Source organism: Chenopodium album, chromosome 15 (genome assembly GCF_948465745.1).
Source record: "Chenopodium album chromosome 15, dcCheAlbu1.1, whole genome shotgun sequence".
Classification (NCBI taxonomy): Eukaryota; Viridiplantae; Streptophyta; class Magnoliopsida; order Caryophyllales; family Amaranthaceae; genus Chenopodium; species Chenopodium album.
Genome location: NC_137848.1, coordinates 17228213 through 17251007, shown reverse-complemented (window position 1 = coordinate 17251007; position 22795 = coordinate 17228213). Strand labels below are relative to the sequence as shown.

General features: G+C 36.6%; 1 protein-coding gene across 1 annotated transcript; it reads right to left on the bottom strand.

The window, feature by feature from the left end:
• Nucleotides 1-17167: 17167 nt before the first annotated feature.
• LOC145582016 (deSI-like protein At4g17486) lies at nucleotides 17168-18550 on the bottom strand. The gene is made up of 3 exons (XM_081639051.1): nucleotides 18086-18550; nucleotides 17697-17984; nucleotides 17168-17565 (listed from the first exon to the last, which is right to left on the bottom strand). The coding sequence occupies exons 1-3, from the start codon at nucleotides 18249-18251 to the stop codon at nucleotides 17285-17287; spliced, it is 735 nt and encodes a 244-aa protein (XP_081495177.1). The 5' UTR covers nucleotides 18252-18550; the 3' UTR covers nucleotides 17168-17284.
• Between the last annotated feature and the right edge of the window lie 4245 nt (nucleotides 18551-22795).

Below are 22795 nucleotides of genomic sequence, written 5' to 3'. Positions count from 1 at the left end.
GAATGTAGATGATAATTGATGATTGATTGAAGATGATGAGAATTGGTTGATTGTTGATAATTGAGAAAAATTGTAGATGAATAAAAACGGAGGTTTAAGACCCTATTTATAAGAAAACAGTCCGGAAATAGGTAGAATTTGATAAGGAATAAAACTCCACTCTGTCGCTGCAAAACCGACCTTGTCGCCAGGCGACAGGCCTGTCGTCTGGCGACAACCTGGATTTCTACGCGCTTTCAACACGGAGTCCACATATGAATGAAAATTGATTTGTAAAGTCCATATGAAAACTTAAATCGTATCTTTCATAAAATAATATTTTATTCAAAATAAAACTTTATCAAATATAATTATTAATTTTAATTCTATTAGGATTAAAGAGAACCCTCTAGAGAATTCTAGAAGACTATAATTAATTTTAATAACTTTAGGAATAATAATTAATATTGGGCCCTCCCCTAGATCATTGGGCCACATGTAAAGATCAAACCGGGCCTAGTTTAGTATTTTGGCCATAACTTCCTCATTATTCATCAGAATTAGGCTTATAATATATCTTTGGAAAGCTCTTTGCAAGCCCCATCCAACTACACTATTATTGGACCCTTGTTGTGGACCAAATTAAAATGGATTGGCTGTTTTCATAAAACAGAGTTGTTTTCAAAAACAAAAAGAAAGAATATTTAATAAAAATCAACCGCAACACTTGACCTTTCACACTTTCACCTCATTCGATAATCATTCGACGCAAAAGGTATTCATCACTGGGTTTGGTTTTGGGGAGACACATTTGGGTGTCTACACTTACCAAATGCCGCATGCTCTCAAAGAGTTGGACAAAAATTCAAGTAAATACATATGGTAAATTCAAATGCAAAATCAAACACAAAAGATAAGCAAAACCGACTCAGTCGGTACTGTCATAAATTAAAAACCCAACTAAAACGGCTAGGTGGAGTAATGTTGACCGGATAACCATCCGGTAAAAAAAGAAAACATTGTTGGATTACCCGACTCCTCAGTCAGTAAAATTACATAAATACACGGCAGACGTGTCGGAGAAAATATAAATGGCATACTGCCGCTGAAAACTTATAACTGCTGGGGAGGAGGCACCGGCTTGGATTGGTTAGGCGGGAGATCAGCCTCAGTTGGGTCAAACGAGGTTTGCTCCTTTGGCTCTTCTTCATTCTCCTCATTAGAGGGAATCTCAACCGCTTGACCGGGTGCAGGCCGAGCAGGCTCCTCAACTTCAGTGTTTGTCAAGCGGCAAACGATTCAGGCTCTGACAGGCCTTTCTCTCTCAAGTACACGACGTCCTTAGCATATTGGAAAGCCAGCGCCTAAATACAGTACTCCTTCCCCGGATATAGCGCATCCCATGCAATCTTCATTTGGGTGTCAGAGTCGGTCTCATTCTCAGCAATAAGGCGGTCTTGCTCCGCCTCCAAGGTGGCCTTGAAGTTGTCCTGGGCCGGGGCTGCCTCTTTCTTCAGACGTTCGACGTCTTCCTTAAGATCAGTGTTTTCCTTGGCAACACCCTTCAGGGTCTTGAGGTCCGCCTGTGCCTTTTTTAGGAAGGTTTCAGCATCGCTGGCCCTCTTCTTGGCAGTCTCTAGAGCAGCATTCAAGTTCTTGATGGTCTCCGCCTGTTCCGGTTCCATGGCTTTAGATTTAAGTTCATTTATTATACATTGATATTGGGCAACGTCGTGAGAATCTCTAGCCGATTTATTAGCTCGTTTTACCTCCTCTCTCTTCCGAGTGTATGGCCTCTTGAACCCATTGACCCTCAGCATAGCCTGCAAACACAAACGGTGTGAAAAATACAAGCAAAAAGTGTACTTGCTATTTTGCAAAAAGAAATTACACCTCAGACAGGAGGGCCAAGATGCGTTCCAGGTTGAACGTCTCTATGCCTAGAATGGCGTCCTTCTCCTTTTTGGGGATGGCCCCAAGCATAACTTTGGCATGCGCCTGCACATCCGGCCATCGGGGGGATTAATGTGCACCATATATAATAGTGGGTGAGTGAGCTATATAGGCGGCACCAACTTGTTGTCGGCTGTCCGACAAAGGGGTCTGTTGAGAGTGTGATTTCACTCGCAAAGGCTAGCCAAGCTTAGGCGGGTTTTCAAAAGGATTAGCCATACCTTTGGTAACCTGTAGGTTAGCATCACTTACAGGCGCAGTAAGGCCGACTAAAGTTAGAGAACCTTTGGCCAAGGTCGAAGCCTCCCAGTGTGATGCTCTTCCCCCCGATGCGCATGCGGCCTTTCCCAAACAAAGCGTCTAGAGCCGTCTGGGTGGACGAAGCTTTCTGAGACTTAGCAGGGGTGGAGGCGTTGTCGTCTCGCCCCGTTTAAACAGATTGTTAAGGGATCTGGGAAACTCCCCACCCTACAAATGAAGTTGCTTATCAATTATATAACCGGCAAATCATCTTTACAGAGTGAATTTAACGGAGCAGAGGGTCAGACGGGTTTTTACCTTGGCCCTTATTTGGGCTGCTTTAGCCTCCGTAAGATCCTTGCGGATTTGGGCGGAGGACCGTCTGGGGGTCTTGTCTTCTGGGAGCATTTCAAAAACGTCTTCTGCAAAAAAAAAATAATAAATAAAATAAAATAAAAAATAAAAAAAATAAAAAAAAAAACCAAGAAACAATCAGTTTAATAGAATAAGATGGACAGTGCAATAATATAGATGGCAAAATAGCCGAATGTGCAATAAACCTACGCTTTGAAAACATTGTGCTCAACCCGTAGGCGGACAAGAACGCCTTGTCTCTCAACCATACACTCATTGGTATCCAATTTTTTGGAACCTTTATTACTTCCCTGGTTGAGAGAGTGTCTGTTGTAAGTTCAAAAAATTGCGATTCTATGATCTTCTCATAATCCTCCTTCGGAATCCGCGGGAAGGCACACTTCTGACCCAGAAGGTCAGGTTTCTTATTATATAGGCGAAACTCTCAATTTTCGCGCCGAGTGGGGGCAGGCAGCAGATAGAACCGGTGTTTCCAATTATCATATTTGGACACTTTGTCTAAAGTCATCTGATACTTAGGGTAAGTGGTCAAAGTGTACCACACCTTCCAGCCGCCTTGGTTGCAGCTAAGATAATGCATGTGGGTGAACGCCTCCCAACCGGGATGTAGACCCTGCATCACGCAGGCGGCAACGTACCCTAGAATATTAACCTAGGAGTTTGGGGACAATTGCCAGACGCCTAGGTCATAACCCCGCAAGATGGCTTTCAAAGCATCATGGAGAGGGAACCGGAGGCCAGCCAGAAAGGCCGCCTCATAGCAGCCGAAATAAGCATTGGCATTCTCTTGGTCGTACTTCCAAGAAATGGTGCCCAACTCAGGCGGTACTCGGATCTTATATCCATCCCCAAGAGGCCGTCTAAGTTTAAAATCCTCAAGCCCCTTCTTCATACTTTCCCTCTCTTTAGCAGAGACGTGGATTTTGAAAGGATCTGCCTTCTCTCTCCATTTTTTCCTCTCCTTAACCTCGCTATCCTCAAGCGGGGATAAGGGATCATCACTGCTCTCTAAGCTAGAGGCGGTGTCATCCCCGTCTCTCTCAAAGGAAGCCTCATCATCTTGAGAGCCAGACATAGAGGCGGCTTCTTCACCGTCCCCCTGTTCTGATTCCTCCAAGATAGAATCATCTGTTCTCCTCTGCAGCCGGGTTTGTCCCCTCAGAAGGCTCCTCCTTAGGCGGAAGCCCGTCTGTGCCTTCCTCTCGATAGTCTGGATCTGGAGCCGTCCACATAATCCGAGCCATTATGTCCTGCACAGAGACAGAGACGGTCGGATTCGGAGAAGCACAAGGGTGGTCCCAACACCCAGAGGCGGCACTCTCAGTCCTAGACTCAGCCGTACCTTGAGACCGGCTAGATGCTAACCTAGGCTGTGCTGTGTGTGTTGGTGATGCATCCATTTATTGTAAGAAATATATATAAGCGGAAAAAACAAGAAAAAGCTGAAAGGGGCGGAGATGGTACCTTAAGATTTGAAATCTGAAGGTGTCAGGCGGTGACCAGTTGTATCAGGCGGGCGCGAACTCAACTGTTTGTATTTAACGCAAACGGTGTGCAGAGTCTCTCTCTCTAGAGCTTTCTTACTTTATCTCTAAAATTTGCAAACGTGCAAAAAGGAGGGGGGTAAATCGTATATTTGTAGAGGGGTAAAAACAGGGGTATTCCTGTAATTTCCCCAGAAGGTGAATAGTAAACAATTCACAGTAAAAATTCAACCAATGGCAGCGTGACACATGTAACAGATGCCACGAGGCGTGCCACATCACATTTGTGAGGGGGCAAATGTTTAGGGTAATTTTACCCATGCCATGTGGGCCAACCAGAAGGCGACACATGTCAGCCCAGTATTAGCCCTTAAAGGACCAATCCCTGCTTGACACGTGGCGCTCTAAAAGAGTGGGAGAAAAAGCGGCCTTTAAGGCCCAAATCCCGAGAAAACCGTAATTCGGTGCAGCCCATCAAAATTAGGTCAGAGTGACCTAATCAGGGGCACATTTACCAAGGACCCTATAAATAGGGAGATTCCCCCAGTTTCGGGAAAATATACAATTCATTTATTACAGCCTACCCTACATTCTCTCACATTAGATAAAACACCTGATCTCGGAATCCGAGAATATCTTAATTTTACCTTTCCTTACTTTTTACTTTCTCCAACGCGTTCTAATTTGATCGTCGGAGGCGGAGCTCCAACCAACCGGAGTCTCCGTGTTTTGCAGGTACAGACCGCGCCGGACCAATCTTTGTGACGTAACTCTCCCGAGGGACAAAAACACCCAAAACAATTAGCCTACACATCCTAAGAGTCACCATAATTTGACTCTTCTCAAATACTTTTCCACAGCGTTAGCCTTTGCAGCCTAACTTTAGTGCCACTTTCACACACGTCATAGATACTTAACCAAATAATCCTTCCTTAAGGGACCCCTTGGTCATGAAATCTTAACACAACGTTGAAGCATGCCTTGTCATATCAAGATCACTCATTATCATAATCATCATTGCATCACAAATTATGAAGTACTTAGCCTCCGTGCCTAAGTTACCTAAATACTTTCATCATCGAGTCAACAATTGAGATATCCTAGGAAGTTATAATCCTTGCACCATGAGATACAACATCAATGCATACATTTGATTAAGCTCATTCAACATGCACCATCAAACACTCACTTTGATTCTTTTTCGCGTCTTTATTTTTCGGGAGAAAGTCGGTACCCTCCACAAAAATGATGAAAGATTTTTTGTTTTTCTGCATTTTCGAGTCGCACGAGCACAATCACAACGCAATGCACACACGAGTCATGTACACTTTAAGTCATGTACACTTTAAGTCATGTCGATTATCACATCGAGTCGATTGTCGATCGACTCTTTTTTGCAAATGTTCTAAGACGCGGATTGTCAATTGTGGCAATATTCTCCTAAAAGGATTGTCGTATAGCATTGGCAAAATTCCAAGATGGATTGCTTTCAAGAGTTATGTTCTAAGGCGTGGATTGTCGATCGTAGCAAAGTTCTTATGACAGATTGTTATGAAGCATTGGCAACTTTTCCTAAATTAGCTTTTGGCAAATTTTCCGAGATACAGATTGTCATTTCATTGTGATAACATGAGTTGTTACGCGGCATTGACAACTTCCCTAAACCGGATTGTCTCTCATCATTCAAGAGTTGTGTTGACAACTGTTCCTAAGGAAAAAAGAGGATTGTCACCACTCCCAAAGCACGCATTCGAACAAAACAAAGCATCAACAAACTGAAGATCATTACAAGCAGAATGACCTTCGACAATGTTCCCTAGCTTGCGGAAGATGATCACAAAATAGTAGAAGATCGCTACAAGCGGAGCAATCTTCGATGGTGTTCCCTAGCTTGCGGAGGACTGCCACAGTAAAAAATTGAAGACAACTACAATCGGAGTGGTCTTCGGCGATATTCCCTAGCTTGTGGAGGGTCGTCACAAATGCAACAACAAACAAATCGGTTACTCTAGAGACGTGTACTCGATGGTGAAAGATATGCGTTTCTAACTCTTTAATCTATTTAACTAACACTATTTTGCAGGTATCGGCGTTACAAGAATGATTTGGGATCGCAGAACGTTCTGAATCATTCTCCGTCCCTATCGCTACTTTGACTTTTGTTTTCGAAACTTACGTTTCTCCAAACTCAGTCAAAAGGGCTTCTGTAAACACCTGATTGTGTCTCCCCGAAAACAAAACCCAGTGATGAATACCTTTCACGTCATTGATTATCGAACGAGGTGAAGTGTAAAAGAGTCTCGTGAATCTCTCTATTTTTAATAAAAATACTTCTTTCTGTTCTCGGAAATCTTTTTTTTCGTACCCTATTTATGAAAACGTCCAATCCGGTTTATTTTGGTCCATCATATGGGTCCAATAATTGTGTAGTTGGATGGGGCTTGAAAATTCCTTTCCAACGATATATTATAAGCCCAATTCCGATGAATAATGAGGAAGTTATGGCCAAAATACTAAACTAAGCCCAAACTGGACTTTACCTACGACCCAATGATCATGTGGAGGGTCCAAAGGCTTTTATCCCATTCCTAAACTAATTAGGATTAATTAGAAGCTTATACAAGTTTCTTAGAGATTTTAATAATCCTTTTTTGAAAAGATAAGATCAAAGAATTTGAAATTGAATAAAACTTCTTTTTTAAGAGTCCTTGTTCTATGCGAAATGGAATATGTTCAGATATTATTTTTGTGCCTCATAGTTTTTATCCAAATATTATATGGTTGGATATATATTAAAATTATCTTTCCAATGATATACTATAATATTAATTCCGAGCTATAACGAAAAAGATATGAAAGAAATACGAAACTCTGTCCAAAATTGACACTCTTCCACTATTTCGGTCACATCTTTAATTCTACAAAATATTTTAATCAGATTTAAATTGGTTTGGAAAGTATACTTAAATATCTTTCCAACGATATATTATATGCCTTATTTGGACTTTTGGATCAAAAGTTATGATTAAAACAAAATCCGCAAAAATAATATTTTTGTCGCGCCACGATAATCCTATCACGCCATGATAGTCCTTATCTTGCCGCATAAAAAGGAATTTTATTCCGATTCGAATTCTAACTCTTTTCTAATCGTTTTCGGATGTTTTTCTCTATAAATAGTGTCGTATTTCCCCGTTTTCAATAACCAACAATCATCAATAATCATCAACAATCATCTAATTATATTCTATTCTCTTCTCTCTTAAAGTTAGAAGCTTGTTCTTCCTCCCTCTTTCTAAGCTTTCCCTTTTCAAAAATACAATACCGCATTCACGAGTCTTAGCCGCACCTAACCAAGCTCGAAGTTCCCTTCGCCCTAGACGTGAAAGGTTGATACTTTCTGAAGGTTTGGTCCCAAATTCCTATTTCAATTATTTAAATTAATTGTTTGATTTAATATTTTTATTGAAGTTACTAACGTGTGTATTGTTTTGATAGAAAGAGATACGATACAACAAAGTAAGTCGTTTTATTGCTATATCTTTAAAAAGCATACTTAGATTATATTAATTCCTATTATCATGTTAGGATGTTATTTATTGCTTTCTAGTATCATGTTTAGGTTGGTTCCTATTTCTTCTATCGTGCTAGTATCATGTTAGGAGTAAAGCTTTGATTTTTATTTTTTAGTGATATGTTAGGATTTGTTATTAATCTTGTTAGTATCATGCCTAGGATCTTGCTAATATATTTCTATGCTTTAATGAGAATATTATTTTGATGATGATGATTTGTTGTGTTAATATATTATCATGTTGCTTGATATATTATTGTTATTGCTTAATCACACCCTCTCTTGCAGGTTTAAAGGGAATTTGTACTTGAAATCACGCTTAATAAGATAATTAATAATTTTATTTAGGCTAGTGTGATTTTAATTCAAGTGATCGCCACTAATAGATTTGTTTGTGCATTAATATTCAACCAATATAGATTAAACAGGTTTAAGGTTAACCTAATGATTGTATGTTAGTCAGAAAGCGCACATGAATATGAGAAGAATAAAGTAGATGCCTATTTTTAAGGCAGGTTTAATCTCTTTCAGGTTGGATTTGTACCTTAATCCCCGAATATCCAGACATGGTTCCAGACCACTATGGAGTTAGCGATCTCATGGATCATGAAGGGGTGTAACCTTCACCCTGTGAACGGTTTACAACTTCCTAAAACTTATTGGCGACTCTTTTGCTCTAGCTTCCCCTTTTGGACGCCACCATGCTTATGTGTATGATCACAGTGGGGCTCAAGTAAGGGATGCTTGAAATATTCCCTACAATAATATTTTAGCATAAGAGTTTTAATGACATCAAAATTCCAAACCTATTCAATATAAATACTTCGTAATTCAAATTAACTCTTTTGTTTTACTATCGATAAAATATACCAAAAAAAAGAAAAAAAAAGCCTACGGTCATAACGGGTTACAGACTTACGGGTTATAAACAGTTTGATTATAACTGGTTATAGGTTGTAAACGGTTCGGTTATAACTTATTACGAGTTATAAACGATTTGGGTTTGTCGGTTTAAATGGTTTCGGTTTACAGTGGGTCGGGTTGCTATCGAGTTCGAAAGTTCTCCGTTCGAGTTGTTCTCGGTTTCGGGTTGTATTAATTCACCTTGATAACAAGTACGGTTCATTAATGATTCTAAAACATTCGGATCGATTCAGTTTCAGATTTTAAAAAATCGGGTCGGGTTGGTGTAGGGAATATTTCAACCATCCCACATTTGAGCTCACTGTGATCATACACTTAAGCATGGTGGCGTCCAAAGGGAAGGAAGCTAGAGCAAAAAAGTCGCCAACAAGTTTTAGGAACTTGTAAACCGTTCACAGGGTGAAGGTTAATTACACCCCTTCACGATCCAAGAGATCGCTAACTCCATAGTGGTCCGGAACCACCACTGGATATTCGGGGATGAAGGTTCAAATCCAACCTAAAAGAGATTGAACCTGCCCTAAATATGCCTCTACTTTGTTCTCCTCACATTCATGTGTGCCTTCCAATTAACATACAATCATTAAATTAATCTTAAACTTGTTTAATCTATGTTGGTTGATTATTAATGTTCAAACAAATCCATTATTGGCAATCACTTAAATTAAAAATCATATTAGCCTAAATAAAATTATTAATTATCTTGTTAAGCGTGATTTCAAGTACAAATTCCCTTTAAACCTGCAAGAGAGAGCGTGATCAAGCAATAACAATAATACCAAGCAACATATAATAACAATATTGATACAACAAATCATCATCATAACAATATTCTCATCAAAGCATAATATTAGCAAGATACTAGGCATGATACTAACATGATTAATAACAAATCCTAGCATGTCACCAAACATTAAAGATCAAAGCTTTAGCCCAATATAAGAAATAAGAAGCAACCTAAGCATGATACTAGAAAGCAATAAAGAACATCCTAACATGATACTAGGAATTAAAATAATCTAAGCATGCTTTCTAAAGATATATAGCAATAAAACTACTTACTTTGTTACCTCGTATCTCTTTCTATCAAAATAATACATACGTTAGTAACTTCAATAAAAATATTAAATCAAACAATTAATTTAAATAATTAAAATAGGGATTTGGGATAAAACCCTTAGAAATTATCAACCTTTCACGTCGAGGGCGAAGACAACTTCGAGCTTGGCTAGGTGTGTCTAAGTCTCGTGATGGAGGAATATTGTATTTGAAAAGGCAAGACTTAGAAAAAAGGAGAGAGAACAAGATTCTAGCTTTGAGAGAGTATAGATTAGATGATTGTTGATTTGAAAACGGGAAATAACGCTTCTATTTATAAAGAAAAAATCGTCCGAAAACGATAAGAAAAGATCGAATTTCAATCGGAGTAAAATTGCCCCCATCGCGACGCGACACACCTGTCGCCACGCGATAGGCTTGTCGCCACGCGATGGCCGCTGTACGATAAAAATTGTTGTACGGAATCCTTTTTCCAATATAATTGGGTAATTAGAGTCCGTATTATTATTAAAATCATATTTAATCCCTTAAAACACTTGTTTTATTTCAATTAAAATCCTTTATCTTTTCTAAATCAAATAAAAAATATAATTATTAATCCTAAGCTCAACTTAAAATAACCTTCTAGATTATTCTAGAAAATTAAAGTAAATCCTAATGACTTTAGGAATAATAATTAATGGACCCTCCACTTGATCATTGGGTCGCCCATAAAACTCATTTTAAGATCCAATTTAGTATTTTGGTCATAACTTCCTCATTATTCATCGAAATTAGGCTTATAATATATTGTTGGAAAGCTCCTTTCGAGCGTCATCCAACTACACAATTATTGGACCTATATTATGGACCAAACTAAACTGGATTGAACGTTTTTCATAAACAGGATACGAAAAGAAAGGGTTTTGAAAACAGAAAGAGCTATTTTTATTAAAAACAGAGAAACCACGAGACTCTTTCACATTTCACCTCATTCGAAAATTAATGACGTGAAAGATATTCATCACTGGCTTTGGTTTTTAGGGAGACACAATCAGGTGTCTACAGTTGGTTTATGGTTTTAAAATAATAGGTTCTTAGCGGTTCGGTTCCTTTTCAGAACAGTTCGAAACGGTTCAGATTCACCAGTTCAGATCGATTTTTGACAGCTCTACTTGACCTTTATTGTGACGTTAAAGTGCAATTCATGAGAACAAAAGAGAGTTAAGCATCTGTTTTAAGGACTAAATATGGGCCTGAATTGTGCGTTTGTTCGTTGCAGACTTGCAGTATAATTAATTAATTATACTCCATTGATTGTGAATTTTCATTTTGCGTTTTGAAATATTGCATGATGCATGATTGTAACTTGTAAAGCGTAAGGTCAATTTTTTTCAGATTAGTAGAGCATGAATTTGGTATATTATCTAACTTTGGTCCCCGTTTTTCTCTTTTTTCCTAATGATCTAGTCATGACATTTCCCTTTTCTCCTGTAAATGTCCTTTTACTTTTTTTTTTTATTAGATGGGATCGAAATGTTACAATCGGAAATCTGGACTAAGAGCATGTTTTCATTGACTGAAATGAGCTGAATTAAACTGAACTGAACTTATTAGAGCCGAACTGAAATGAACTGAGTTGAAATGAATATTTTATGAGAGAAGGAAATTAGGAGCTGAACTGAATTTAATTGAACTTAACTAAACTTATTAGAGCTGAACTAAACTGAAAATAATCTAATGAGAACAGGACCTAAATAGTTCTTTTGTGGTTAAAAAGTTAGAACCGATCATGAATGCTACAATGTTTAATTATAGCTGTGTTACTCTGTATCTAAAAATTGTAATGAGTACGTACTTTTTACTAACATCATATTTTTCTTAGCTTTGCTTCACTATATGTTACTCCGTATGGAAAAATTGTAAAATTAATAAGTTGTTAGTCTTGTTACTAATATCATCATAATAGATTTTCCTAGCTTTGTTTCACTATATTTTTCTATAAATCAATTTACAAAATTAGTATACATTTAGGAGATTGTGAAAATATACATGAATTTTTTTTAAATAAAAAACCCCTGCAAATAGTAGGCATGCGATGGTAAATTCTATTCACCTGTGACGGTTATGCAAAAATTAAATGAGGAAAGATAGTCTATGGGACTCCATACTGAAAAATGTATCGAAGCATTACATTCATTAGACTTTTATATTTGATTATGAATATATGTTGTGCTCCATTCATTTACAAATAATCATCCTATTAGACATGCATATATATATGTATATTAAGTAATGTGATAGAGTAGGGTAAGAATGTAAGAGAAAGAAGTTAGCGCTAAAGAGCCCAGGGCAGTAGATAACGGATTCTATTTACCTAATTTTTTTTCTTATCTAAATTTATTTGCATTTATCTAGCTTTATTAAAACTTATTTTAGTTGTAATTTTAACTTGAGCAACTCTTATCAGAACTTATTTTTCCTTATCCAAACTTAACTGAACTTATCTTAACTTATTAGACCTGAAATAAGAGAAAATAAGGTGAACATAACGATCCCTTATTATACTCTGTATATTTTAAAGTAGCATTAACTTTGGAATACATGCCAAAATTGTAAAGCAATTTAGTGTAATAAATTTTTGTAAATATAGTATATTCACTTTAGTCATCTCATACACCAAGGCATTAGTTAAATTTCGCCTTAATATTTTATCCCACACATTAATAACCAAATACGAAGTATTATTAATACTTCATCCGTTCCCCTAATATGATACGGAATAACAAGAGAGAAAGGTACGAAATTTAAGATGAGGAGAAGATAGAGAGAAATACAGATAAGGACTCATGTAATGAGGGGAGAGATAGAGAGAAAGCACGCATATATGAGTGCAACTAGGCGCATAGCTGTTATTGTTTGGGATGCATATAGGAGGGCTAATTGATAAATTCACTTAATTTTTGTGATTTTTCATTGCTACAATGGTATTTTTAATGTACTATTACACATGTATTATATATTAGTAGAGTATAAGGTGTTTTAGTAGTACTATTTATAATCATTATTGGTAACAGTGGTACAATATTTGTATCACTAGAAAAATAAAATTTCACCACCATTTTGTCTTATAGCTGCTATCTATTTGTTATTTAAATAGTAGCTATGCGCCAATACTTAACTTGCATATATGATAACACAACCTATTGGGCGCGGACACCCGCACCCAAGTGTTTGTGCGTCCCGTACCATTTTGTTTTCTCTTTCTATCTCCTTCTTCTCTTCCCTTTTATTTCTCTCTCCTATGCTCCTCCTCTCCTCTAGATCTAAATTAAAATTAGATATTCACATCAAATACATAAACAATTATAATTAATCCAAAGGGGGTATTGTTTTGAAATTTGTTATTGAACCAAAAATTGATGATTTGCTCTGTTTGAAAGTAGATGACGGGTGGGGAAGTGGAGGCGTTCACTGGTGGTAGTAGCGTTCGCGAAGGTGGAGTCGTTCTCTGGTGGTAATGGAGTTTGCAAAGGTGGAGTTTTTTGGTTTGCCTAGATGCGCGGCTGGGCTCCGACGTGGCTGCGACAGGAAGAAGAGAGATTATGGTGGTCGGTGGGGGTTGCGGCAGGAAGAAGAGAGATTGTGGTGGTGGGTGGGGGCTATGGCAGGAAGGAGAAACAGTGTGCTTGGTTGTGTTGGTGGTGGGTGGGGGCCGCGGCAGGAAGGACAAAGGAGAGAGAATGTGGTGGTGGTTGTGTTGGTGGTAGGTGGGGCAGTGGTAGGATGGACGAAGGAGAGAGAGTGTGGTGGTGACATGGTGGTTGTGTTGGTTGTGATAGGATTAGAAGAGAAAAAGAAATCTTGGGCTCTTGGCTGATATGTTTGTGAATCTACTAACAGGAGAGAGAAAGAGTGGGAAAGAGGAGAGAGGATGAAATATTGTACTTATTGTATATATTTTGTACATAAGCTAATACAAGTAATATATAAGCCAATTGATATTTCATACCAGTCGGTATTAAAGACCTTAATAAAACGTATTAGCCAACAAAAGGAACTTATCAGTCAACAAAAAATACATATAAGCCAACAAGATGAGTAAATTAGCTAACAAAAGGTATCAATCAGCCAACATAAGGAACATATCAACCAACAAATAAAGCGCATCAGCCAACAAAAGGATGAAATCAGCAAACAAAAGTAACAAGTAATAAGTCAATAAAATAAACATATCAGCCAACAAAATAAAAATATAAGCCAACAATAAAAATATACATATCAGCTACAAAATAAATATATCAGCCAACTAAAGAAACATATAAGCTAAATGATGTTTGATATCAACCAACAAAAGGAACCTATCAGAAATTTTTTAAAAAATATATCAGCCAACAAAAAGAATATATTAGTCAACACAAAAATCATATCAACCAACAAATGAAACATATCAACTAACACATAAAACATATAAGTCAACAAGTAAAACATATCAGTCAAACCATCAGCACGGAAATTTGCGTACGAGCATCGCCCGCAATACGCTCTCATATAATAATGATGTAATATTTGTGAAAATTCATAAAATAAAAATTATACTCCCTCCGTCCCATAATTTCGTGCGTGTACTCCTTTTTTGACGTCCCAAAATGTTGTGCCTGTTTCTAAAAATAGCCCATAATCATTATTTAATTTTTATCTTTTCAATAATTTTATCTTTCCAATATACCAAAAAAAAAATTTTACTTATTTTTTCTCTTTTCAATATATTATTTTTTACTTTTTATCCTTCATATACCATATTCTCTACTTTTTATCTTTCTAATAGAATATTATCCTACTTTCACCATTCTTCTTATTTATTGTTTTTTTAGAAAATAGATATACGAAATAATAGGACATAGGGAGTAGTAATATTAAGAGAAGAGGGAAAGTATTTCGTAAACAAAGTGTAAGTACTTCATGAAATCAATTTGTTAAAATAAAAATAAATTAAAAAATAGTTGAGCAACTGTTAAGAATCTTGAGATTGAATATCGTCACACATCCCTTATCATTCCTTTTTTCCCGCTTTTTTCATTGCCTCGTTAGGTGAGCAACATGGGGCCTTGTTTTCCACCATATCATCTTTTCAAGAACTTTGTCTAACTATTGCTTTTCTTTTCTCAATCAAAAAGAAAAAATAAAAAGAAAAGGAAAAAAAAAAAAAAAAAAAAAACCATCGCTTTTTATGCAATTCTACATTTCTACATAATCTTGATCAGCTAACCCAAAGGGTTGCTAACCCTCTTAATATTGATTTTTCATTGGTCAAGAATGCATTGAACATTAATATTATGCTAATTCTCAAAATAATTTATTACACGTATATTATTATTTTATTCTATTGTGTCTTGGAGGGTTAACAATCCTTACATTCCTTAGGGTCACCTAAACATTTTCCGAAAGAAAAGCACCTTTCAGTCACAAAATTGAAAGTTCAATCCCTATTAATGATAATTTGGAGGGTGGGATTCCCTTACTCCCTCCCCCACTCTTCCAAATTGTTTAGCCTATTAACCCGGGTCAAGTTGACCCATGAGGGGTTCCAGCCCTGGAAAGCTCTTCATCTTACTTATATTAAATAAATAAATTAAAAAACAAAAATCTATATAATCTTGCATATACAGTATCTTTGAACTGCCAACATCTTAATTAATTGTGAAAATTACTAAAAGTTGAAAACATACATTCTTATAGTAAAAAATAACAATAACAATATAGTCAAGTGTTGAACAATAAGAAGTATTTATTTAACATAAAAAGGAGTATACAATTATATATTGTTGCTTATTTCCCCAAATAAAGTAGTTATGTTTAGCGATACCGTTTTAGGTATTGAATAATGGTTTTTTTTTTTTTTTTTTTCCCTTCTTCTTCTAAATAGAGTCAGAACACTATATATAATACTCTCTCGGTTTTTAAATATTTACTCTACTTTTCATTTTCGGCCGTTTTTAAATACTTGCCCCATTTCCTTATTTTGAAAGTTTTTACAAAATTTAATTCATTTTTCTCACCTAGTGCACCCAACATAAATCATATTATATTATTTTCATATTATCTCTTCTCCAATTCTCTCAACTACTATTTCTATTTACAATTTTTTATTCCTTCAACTACCCCACTACCTTAATATTTTATTAATTTCTCTAATTTCTCCTAAAACTCCGTACATGAAGAAATTGAGCAAGTATTTAAAAACAAAGAGAGTATAATGAAAAGAAAAGAAAAGAAAAAGGTTTTACGAAGCAGCAATTAATGTAATAGTAAGACCTTATTCTTTTCATCTCAACTGAAAATATTTTTACTATGCTAAAATTATTTATATTTAACTTAAATTATTATTACTGATTCCCTGTTATATTCGTTCTTTAAAGTTACTGACTTATTACTGATTAAAATTAGCTTTTTTTAAACTTAACCTTTTTTTTTTTTTTTTTTTTGAACTAAGGTAGCTTATTTTTGTACAAAGTTGAAATAACTTTAATCATTTTATTGATTATTACTTCGTATTTGAATGCGATGAAGAGAACAGGGCCTTAAAAATAGATGTAGCATGCATTTTGAAATTTTTTCTCAAATGTCAAAAATATTACTCCCTCCAATATATGCATCACTTTGACTTTAATACTACTGACATACTACCATTATTTATTTATTTGTTTTAATATCTAATCTATTAAAACCACGTGTTAATATGCAAACTTCTGTTGGATAATTCACAATGTATATATTTATAATTTAAAAATTTTATAAAATAAGCCAACAAAAAATTAAAGATGTACATTGTCAAATTTTTATATTAACATGTGTGTTATTCAAAGACAGAATAATACTGCATTTTAAAGGTAGCATGTAGGGTTTGTCCAATTTAGTGCTTCAACTATATGTATGTTTTTTTTTAAACGTATTTTAATTCAACTGCTATTTTTGCCAAATACTTGTACTATCAATAGCTACTTTGACGTCCAACCTCTATGGCTCTATCCACTACAAACTACAAAGACCTTGCTTTTTTTCTCCTTGAAAAATATTCAGTGAAAATAAGACTAGTTCAGTGAAAATAATTTAAATATAATTAAAGTAAGTACAATGCAATATTTAATTTCAGTGTGGTAAAAATCAATAACTTAAAAAATAAATATAATAGAGGTAAAAATTAATTTCAAATTCAGCAAAATTAATTTCTATTTTCTAATATCAATTAAAAAAACAAAATTATTTCAGCAAATATGAGGTAAAGTGAACCGGGCCTAATTGACAATTACCCATTACTTACTATTCGATACTACTAACGTAGTATGGAGCACCTACTAGTGCTAAATGCTATTTTTGTCGATCAGGGCCTAAATCTTATGTATAGACTTGATCCGCCTAATTGGAGATGCAAGTTTTTACTACTCCGTACCGTATTGATTGAGGAAAAAAAAAAAAAAGTCGAGCTAAATTTTGAAAAATAATCGAGTTTACATGTTTAAATGGTTTTCAATTATTCATCAAATTTAATTTAATTAAAAAAACCATAAACTATGAGACAAAAAAAAAAAAAAATAGTGGATGAATGAAACTTGATTAATGCTGGAAAAAAGCCAAAATAGACATGTTAATTTTGTACAACATCACATCTAATTGGTTGACCATGTAAAACAAATTCTAACACTGTACTAATTTGTACCTATTTGCTACTAGTAGGAGAACAACCCAATATTAAGGGTGAAGAAGGTGTCACTGATTTTGTTTTGCAATTCTTATTATTAACATTAACAGATTCCGAAGGCGGCGAAGATGATAAAGAAGATGATGAATTAGATGATGTATTATTGAACCTCTTTGATGAGCTGCTCTCCGTGTTCTTGTTCCCTTGTTCATTCCCGTTTTTTTCTTGTCTACGATGCTTCTGTTGCTGGATTCTCGTCGTCGTAATACTCACCGGAATCACACAGTTGCATACAATTCCTGTTCATTCAGAAATCAATTAAGATAGAGTATATAAATCAATCCTGAACCTCAACCATCAGCTTAAAGTTTTGATTGAGATAGTCATCTTAACGAATTATACATATGATAAACTTAGATTTCAAATTTACCTATTCGAGCGAGGCGATTAACCCAAGTTGGGATATGATTTCCGGTAAGCTTAATGCAAGCATCATTGCAAAAATGGTTACAATTCTTGGTAATAAGATTATAAGCATTCCCTTTATACTCCTTTGAGAATTCCTCCATTACTTTCCGTACTTCCTCTGCTCCTAACTCTGTCCATCCTATCAATATCGACTTTCTAAATATAAATCCTTCGCATTTCTTCGGCTCCCCCTCGAAAATCCCCGTAGAGGGGTACTCGTGCGCTCCAAATGCGTACTCGACTCCGTGCACTGCAACAATAACAATTAGATACGTCTTGCAGGTGTCTGCATCATATTTACGAGTTATAAAACCAAATGATTAAATAAAAACAAGGTCGATAAGGGACTACCTTGTACACCCGAGTGGTACACCCCTAGGCCGAGCCAATAAGCATAACCATTAATCGGAGTAATATCGTAGATATTGAGGTAGACTGGAATTGAACCACCAACATCAACACAAGTTTTTTTCCTACACAACAACATTTTTAATTTGATGAATCTCAATACTAGCATTACTAGTCGCAAACTACAACTTCTAATATTAGTAATAGAGTATATTAAGAATAAAGAGAATATTGGATTAATTGAAATTCTTTTGGGGATCCCACCGGCGGCAAGTAGTAGCCGCGCATAGGCATTGATTCAAGTGCTTTTTTTTTTTTTTTTCCTCACTTTTGGGTGATTAGAATAAAATATTTGGGGTTTAGTACTAGTTTTTTTGGGTGGATTATTGGATCTGTGAATATATTTTTTTTTAATTTAACTATGGTGGGGATTAAAATAGAAAATTAAAATTATGTGTAGGGTTGGTAACAGCTTTTTTAGCTGTCTTGATCTTGAATTTTGTTTTAAAATTTAAAAATTTGAGTTGCTATTTTCCACTTTTTTATGAGACAAAAGTAACGTACACTCATAATGATGGTCCCTAGTGGGGATACTAATATTCAAGATTAATTTTACACAACTATTGATACATTGTTTCTAAATTTCTATATTGATGCCTTACAATTATATTGATATGTAATGGGTTTTTTTAAATTAATAGCATATACAATTATACACCATTACAATTTATAGTCATAGAATATTGGATGATTCACGAATTAAGTCCACTATTAGTCTATTAATATTTTTTTTTTGTTTTTGACGAGCAATATAATTTTAATAAAATATTCTAACGTAATAGAAATAGATATGAAAAAAAATTAACTGTTTATTGGATATTATATGTAAATGCACAATTTAGATCATTGATATATTTATTCATAAAAGTGATTGATATATTGAAAATATGTAGCTAGATGTATCACTTTTTCTATTCATAAATAAGAATTTTCTCACCTTAAAATTTTAAATTATGGGCGTGTTCTACATTTCATTTTGTATAGAATAGAGTGGTTTAACATAATAAAGTTCTCTACTAAGGTAAAACATAGTTTTACACTCTTGACAGTGTAGTCATAGAGACATCTTTAATCAAACATTGTTATTAGTAGCTTTTAAGATAATATCACATGATTACATTCATTTTAAGTTCTAGTTAATCACAATTTTTGTTGCCCTTACATGTTACATGGACAAATAGAAGAGAGAAGCAGGTCATTTCCATTAAAAAAAATCGGGTTTTGGGCTATTTGTGACCAAATTGTCAGTAATTTGGATTATCCTAGTTTTCAGGCCAGGGTCTTCTTCCACAACCTCTTCATCGGGCTTTAATTCAAAGCCCAAGTCATCACCATAATCAATTAAGTACATTGTAATAATTGACCAAGCTTGGCTATTTCTTTATTTATTTATATTTATTTATTTTTTGGACGAGTGATTTGGCTTTTTTTTTTTGTGACAAAGAGAACAAACAAATAAAACAGACTCCTAAAAAGACCACGAAATAAAGATACGACGACGAGCTTGAGTTGCGAGCCAGTAAGCCGGTGAGACCCAAAACGGGGGACCTTCTTAATTCTACAAGCTGAAAGATCTTGAACCTCATCTCGGATAGCCTCTAATAACCAAATACAGGAGATATCATCTGCGGAAACTCGAGTGAGAAGAGAAACCACCTGAGCGCAGTCCGTGAATATCTGTAAACGAACAATCCCCCGACGCTTAGCTGACCGAATCGCCCACAAACATGCATGAAGCTCCGCTTGAAGTGCTGAGGCTGTTCTAAGTGCCCGGAGACCACCCCTAGCACCAAGTCCGAATGAAGATCTCGGAAAACCCAACCTATGCCAGCCGTATTATCCTGAGCGTCCTAGGCCCCATCCAGTAAAAGGCAACAATCTAGAGTATTAGAGTCGAACCCTCGAATACAGCCTGACAGCGAAGAAATTGTGTAAAACATATGAAGTTGATTGGTTGAGCGCATATGCTGAGGATAAGCCAAAGCTTCCGTGCCCCTAGAGACCCAGTCTGCAGCCAAGTTAAGAATCAAGTTCGGAGATATAAGTGAATGGCGAAAGACTTTGTGATTATGGGACAACCAGACATCCCACATAAATGCAATAAAATAAGACAAATCACCCCATTGCTTAGCATCCTTATAACTGTGTCCGTAAACCAAACATTAAATGGTTTATTGTGCAAGGTAGAATGAGTAAAAACCAACGGACACCTAGCCATAATTCCGAAACAAACATACAATCCCGAAACAGGTGAGACGTCGTTTCACAACCCTGATGACAAAAAACATAGACAGGAGTTACAGGCAACCCGTACTGGCAAAGATGATCCGTTAAAGGTAAAGCATCGTGCAACAACTTCCAAACAAAAACTTTCAGTTTTGGGAGAAGAGAGAGACCCCAAAACTGTTTCCACCATATATCTGAAGCCGGAACACTGGCCACAGAAGCTAGTGAATGCCGAACCAGTAGAGCATATGCCGTCTTAGTAGAAAAACATCCATCTCTAGGAAATTTCCAGTAAACAAAATCATCCATTGCATGACACTGTGAGGCCTTTCCAACGAAAGGATTCGCTGTGCTGACAAAGGGTCAAATAGTTGATGTATCAAGGATGTATCCCACGTGTTTGTACGCGGATCAATAATAGAAGAAACATGAGTCGGCAAAGACGACTCAACAGCCGAAGCTTTAAATTTAACTGAACCTCCTAGGCCTAGTCATCCTCCAGGATTCGCACTTTAGAACCAGACCTCACCTTCCAAACAAGACCAGTAGACAAAACTAACATACCATCCATAAGTCCACGACACCCCCCACGAAGACCTAGAAATGCCTCCTGACCGAAACGGAGTAAGAGTAGGATATTTAGAAAGCAAGACCTTTGACACCAGGAGCTAGGGTGATGGTGAATACGCCAACATTGTTTTGCTAAGAGAGCTGAATTTAACATAGACACACTTCTAAGACCCAAGCCTCCCATTTCTTTCGGAAGGTGCAAAAGAGAAGCAGAGCGGAAAGCCAGCCCTTTGGAGGAGGATGAATACCGCCACCGAAAACGGAACAAGAGACCATCGATTCTGTCACAAATGGAGGCCGGAACCTTAAAAACTGACAGAACAAGATTGAAGGAAGCGACCAAAACCGAATTGATAATCACCAACTTGGCTGCCGCCGATATTCGCAACGAAGCAAAGTCCGAAAGACGCTTTGCAACAGAGTCCAGAAGATGGCCGAAAGCTGCGACCTTACTTCGCCCCAAATACATTGGTAACCCAAGATAAGAACCCAAAGAATCCCGACAGTGAAGACGCATGCCACTTGCTAAGGAATCCTTGTACGTAGTCGGACGGAGTGTTCGGGCTGAACTTCGCAAATAACATCTGAAGATTAATCATCTGACCTGAAATCTCACAGAAGTCCTTAAGTAAAGACATAATCTGGTCACAGGAGGCCGGAGAAACGTGGAAAAACAGAAGGGAATCATCCGCGAAAAAAAGATGAGAAATCAACGGAGCCCTTCCGGAAATCTGAATGCCTTGATTAAGCGAAAGTTTCTCAGCTCGGCGAAGCATAGCTGATAGAATCTCCATACACAAAACAAATAAATACGAGGAGAGAGGATCACCCTGTCTAAGACCACACAAGGCATGGAACATAGGGGAGGGATCACCATTGATCAGCACTTAATAAGAGACACTAGAAACACACTGACGAATCAGTTGAATCCAATAGGGAGGAAACCCGAACACCTGTAAAACTCTTCCAAAAAATCCCATCTAACTCGATCATAAGCCTTATTCATGTCCAGTTTCAATGCCGCATAAAAGTTTTTCGGGCTCTTGAGCGGTTCATGTAAGAAAGAACTTCGTGAGCAATTAAACCATTATCAGACATGAGCCTCACCGGAACGAAAGCATTTTGAGAGGAAGAGATCAAATGCGGCAAAGCTAGACGAAGACGACCCATAAGACATTTAGCAATACACTTATACAGGACGTTACATAATCCAATAGGCTGAAACTGTGAAACTGATTCTGGCCGCTCAACCTTGGGAAGCAGAATAAAAAAAGTACGATTCCATTCCTTCAGCATATAGCCGTGAGCAAAGAAATACTGGACCACACTTATTACGAAATGACCTACCTTATCCCAATGCTGCTTGAAAAAGGCCGAAGAATAACCATTTGGCTTCAGGGATTTATTATCCTCTATATGAAACATTGCTTGCTGAATTTCCAAAGCAGAAAATGGGCGAAGCAACTGGTCCATGTGGGACTGAGTAAGAGAAGGAAGATCCAACTGGTCCCACCAAGAAGACTCCGGTAATGGAATCGTCGAAGTCGGGGTATATAGATCTGTGTAGAAGGCGTTAATAAGGTCACGAACCCCACCTGAATCAGAAATCCAATTGCCCGTGTCATCTTTTAAGAAATGGTTACTATTACGCCTGCGACGAACTTGGACCATCGAGAAAAGAAGCCGGGAATGGCGATCACCCAAAGCATCCCACCGCAATTTGGCTCTTTGGCACCAATAAGAGTAAGCCACCTGAGCCTCTGCTAATTTCTCGTTTCTCATATTAAGAAAGAGTCAACAATCCGTTCTATGCTGCAAGCTCGACACACAATCTCCCACCTCAGTAGCCAAAGATTT